This window comes from Cherax quadricarinatus, chromosome 21 (genome assembly GCF_038502225.1).
Source record: "Cherax quadricarinatus isolate ZL_2023a chromosome 21, ASM3850222v1, whole genome shotgun sequence".
Taxonomy (NCBI): Eukaryota; Metazoa; Arthropoda; class Malacostraca; order Decapoda; family Parastacidae; genus Cherax; species Cherax quadricarinatus.
Window position 1 is genome coordinate 16600380 of NC_091312.1, and position 4411 is coordinate 16604790.

Below are 4411 nucleotides of genomic sequence, written 5' to 3' on the forward strand. Positions count from 1 at the left end.
TACTAATGATGTAGCAGTGTACAGTGGTGTCTGAGAAAGACCCAATGTTACCTGCGTAATAATTTTTTTTTTTTTTTTGGCGCTAAGAGTAACAGCAGGAATCACGGGTGCACAGTAAACTAGCCGCTCAGGCTAGTTAGTAAAGCAGCTACTAGCGAAGAGCAGCTTGGGTTCAAGGAGAGGGGGAGGGGAGGAGAGAGAGGGGGAGAGTGGGGGGGGAAGACTTCACTACTTGTCATAATGACAACAGAGTACTGGGAGAGCTTGTGCCAGCAAATGGCCTTGATAAGGTCATATTCCCTCAACAGGAAGTGTACTGTTGTTTGCCCCACTCTCCTCCCCCACCCTTAATAATCCTTACCTAGTGAATACCAGCAGCGCACCTCTTTCCTCCCTTCGCTTCCTCCCTCCATTACCTAACGAGCAACCAGGAGGCGCCACCTAGGTCACCTCCTCACCTACAGAGGAACCACAGTATTACAGTGCCTTTGTTTACCTCACGGTGTCCAGGTACACTATCAAGCGCCTCTGTAATTTCGTAAAAACATTATTATTATTATTATTATTATTATTATTATTATTATTATTAGGTATCCCCGAAGGAATACCTTTAAGTGGTTGCTTAAATATCTTTTTCTTCCTCCAGTTTGTTACTGACCAGCATCAAAACACCGTCAGTCTTCCTTTCATCCCTCAGAACTGCTGTGTGAGTCAGTGATCAAAGAATCGAAGAGTCTTTCCTGAGCTCTTCACATGAAGCTTTCAGGTTTGAAGTCCTTGATTCCGAGACCTTTCAAGCTCCTTGGTCAGGACTGGTTGATTGGTTGGGTTGCAAACCTGTCCACTACACGAGGGTCACATTGGCTGCACATCACCTGCATACCGCCAGTCAACGATGCATTAATTCCTAAAACTGGGTTTAAAGTAAGCTCTCAGTATATGCACAGAAATATACCCTCCTCTCTGCGTATATACACAGAAAGGTTTTAGTGTATGTACATCTCCCAGGTATATATGCATGTAGATACTTCTCGGTGTATATACACAGAGGTGTATACCTTTGTATATACACCTCTCGGTGTATAAGCAAACAGATACACACCTCTTGGTAAATATAAACAAAAATACATACCTCTCGCTGTATATACACTTAGATATACACTTCTCGATGTATGTACATAGAAATACATACTTCTCTGTGTGTATATACAGTTACATACCTCTTTGTGAATATATATATTGAGATACACACCTCTCGGTGTATATACACTGAGAGATAAACATCTCCTGGTGTGTATACACAGTCATTGTTTGTATGTGTAGACGCAGGAAAGAGTGGAAGACAGGTGTTACCTCGTGGACGCAGGAAAAAATGAAAGACAGGTGTTACCTTGTGGACGCAGGAAAAAATGAAAGACAGGTGTTACCTTGCGGACGCAGGAAGGAGTGGAAAACAGGTGTTAGCTCGTGGACGCAGGAAAGAATGAAATACAGGTGCTACCTAGTGGACGCAGGAAAGAATGAAAGACAGGTGTTAACTCGTGGACGCAGGAAAGAATGAAAGACAGGCGTTACCTACTGGACGCAGGAAAGAATGAAAGACAGGTGTTAACTCGTGGACGCAGGAAAGAATGAAAGACAAGTGTTACCTTGCGGACGCAGGAAAGAGTGGAAAACAGGTGTTACCTCGTGGACGCAGGAAAGAATGAAAGACAGGTATTACCTCGTGGACGCAGGAAAGAGTGGAAAACAGGTGTTACCTCGTGGACGCAGGAAAGAGTGGAAAACAGGTGTTACCTCCTGGACGCACGAATGAGTGAAAGACAGGTGTTACCTCTTGGATGCAGGAAAGAATGAAAGACAGGTGTTACCTAATGGACGCAGGAAAGAGTGAAAGACAGGTGTTACCTCTTGGACGCAGGAAAGAATGAAAGACAGGTGTTACCTCGTGGACGCAGGAAAAAATGAAAGACAGGTGTTACCTAGTGGACGCAGGAAAGAATGAAAGACAGGTGTTACCTAGTGGACGCAGGAAAAATGAAAGACAGGTGTTACCTAGTGGACGCAGGAAAGAATGAAAGACAGGTGTTACCTAGTGGACGCAGGAAAAAACGAAAGACAGGTGTTACCTAGTGGACGCAGGAAAAAATGAAAGACAGGTGTTACCTAGTGGACGCAGGAAAAAATGAAAGACAGGTGTTACCTAGTGGACGCAGGAAAGAATGAAAGACAGGTGTTACCTAGTGGACGCAGGAAAGAATGAAAGACAGGTGTTACCTAGTGGACGCAGGAAAGAATGAAAGACAGGTGTTACCTAGTGGACGCAGGAAAGAATGAAAGACAGGTGTTACCTAGTGGACGCAGGAAAGAATGAAAGACAGGTGTTACCTAGTGGACGCAGGAAAGAATGAAAGACAGGTGTTACCTAGTGGACGCAGGAAAGAATGAAAGACAGGTGTTACCTAGTGGACGCAGGAAAGAATGAAAGACAGGTGTTACCTAGTGGACGCAGGAAAGAATGAAAGACAGGTGTTACCTAGTGGACGCAGGAAAGAATGAAAGGCAGGTGTTACCTAGTGGACGCAGGAAAGAATGAAAGACAGGTGTTACCTAGTGGACGCAGGAAAGAATGAAAGACAAGTGTTACCTCGTGGACGCAGGAAAGAATGAAAGACAGGTGTTACCTAGTGGACGCAGGAAAGAATGAAAGACAGGTGTTACCTAGTGGACGCAGGAAAGAATGAAAGACAGGTGTTACCTAGTGGACGCAGGAAAGAATGAAAGACAGGTGTTACCTAGTGGACGCAGGAAAGAATGAAAGACAGGTGTTACCTAGTGGACGCAGGAAAGAATGAAAGACAGGTGTTACCTAGTGGACGCAGGAAAGAATGAAAGACAGGTGTTACCTAGTGGACGCAGGAAAGAATGAAAGACAGGTGTTACCTAGTGGACGCAGGAAAGAATGAAAGACAGGTGTTACCTAGTGGACGCAGGAAAGAATGAAAGACAGGTGTTACCTAGTGGACGCAGGAAAGAATGAAAGACAAGTGTTACCTCGTGGACGCAGGAAAGAATGAAAGACAGGTGTTACCTAGTGGACGCAGGAAAGAATGAAAGACAGGTGTTACCTAGTGGACGCAGGAAAGAATGAAAGACAGGTGTTACCTAGTGGACGCAGGAAAGAATGAAAGACAAGTGTTACCTCGTGGACGCAGGAAAGAATGAAAGACAAGTGTTACCTCGTGGACGCAGGAAAGAATGAAAGACAAGTGTTACCTCGTGGACGCAGGAAAGAATGAAAGACAAGTGTTACCTTGCGGACGCAGGAAAGAATGAAAGACAGGTGTTACCTAGTGGACGCAGGAAAGAATGAAAGACAAGTGTTACCTCGTGGACGTAGGAAAGAATGAAAGACAAGTGTTACCTCGTGGACGCAGGAAAGAATGAAAGACAGGTGTTACCTTGCGGACGCAGGAAAGAATGAAAGACAGGTGTTACCTAGTGGACGCAGGAAAGAATGAAAGACAGGTGTTACCTAGTGGACGCAGGAAAGAATGAAAGACAGGTGTTACCTAGTGGACGCAGGAAAGAATGAAAGACAAGTGTTACCTCGTGGACGCAGGAAAGAATGAAAGACAGGTGTTACCTAGTGGACGCAGGAAAGAATGAAAGACAGGTGTTACCTAGTGGACGCAGGAAAGAATGAAAGACAGGTGTTACCTAGTGGACGCAGGAAAGAATGAAAGACAGGTGTTACCTAGTGGACGCAGGAAAGAATGAAAGACAGGTGTTACCTAGTGGACGCAGGAAAGAATGAAAGACAGGTGTTACCTAGTGGACGCAGGAAAGAATGAAAGACAGGTGTTACCTAGTGGACGCAGGAAAGAATGAAAGACAGGTGTTACCTAGTGGACGCAGGAAAGAATGAAAGACAGGTGTTACCTAGTGGACGCAGGAAAGAATGAAAGACAGGTGTTACCTAGTGGACGCAGGAAAGAATGAAAGACAAGTGTTACCTCGTGGACGCAGGAAAGAATGAAAGACAGGTGTTACCTAGTGGACGCAGGAAAGAATGAAAGACAGGTGTTACCTAGTGGACGCAGGAAAGAATGAAAGACAGGTGTTACCTAGTGGACGCAGGAAAGAATGAAAGACAAGTGTTACCTCGTGGACGCAGGAAAGAATGAAAGACAAGTGTTACCTCGTGGACGCAGGAAAGAATGAAAGACAAGTGTTACCTCGTGGACGCAGGAAAGAATGAAAGACAAGTGTTACCTTGCGGACGCAGGAAAGAATGAAAGACAGGTGTTACCTAGTGGACGCAGGAAAGAATGAAAGACAAGTGTTACCTCGTGGACGCAGGAAAGAATGAAAGACAGGTGTTACCTTGCGGACGCAGGAAAGAATGAAA

At 45.1% G+C, this 4411-nt stretch overlaps 1 protein-coding gene across 1 annotated transcript in view; it reads left to right on the plus strand.

Moving 5' to 3' along the window:
- The first annotated feature begins 655 nt into the window (after positions 1-655).
- LOC128689034 (uncharacterized) overlaps positions 656-4411 on the plus strand; it is a 52615-nt gene continuing 48859 nt past the window's right edge. The window contains exon 1 of the mRNA XM_070087262.1: positions 656-924. Coding sequence (XP_069943363.1) covers positions 754-924 — 171 coding nt within the window. The 5' untranslated portion in view covers positions 656-753. The remainder of the gene's footprint in view (positions 925-4411) is intronic.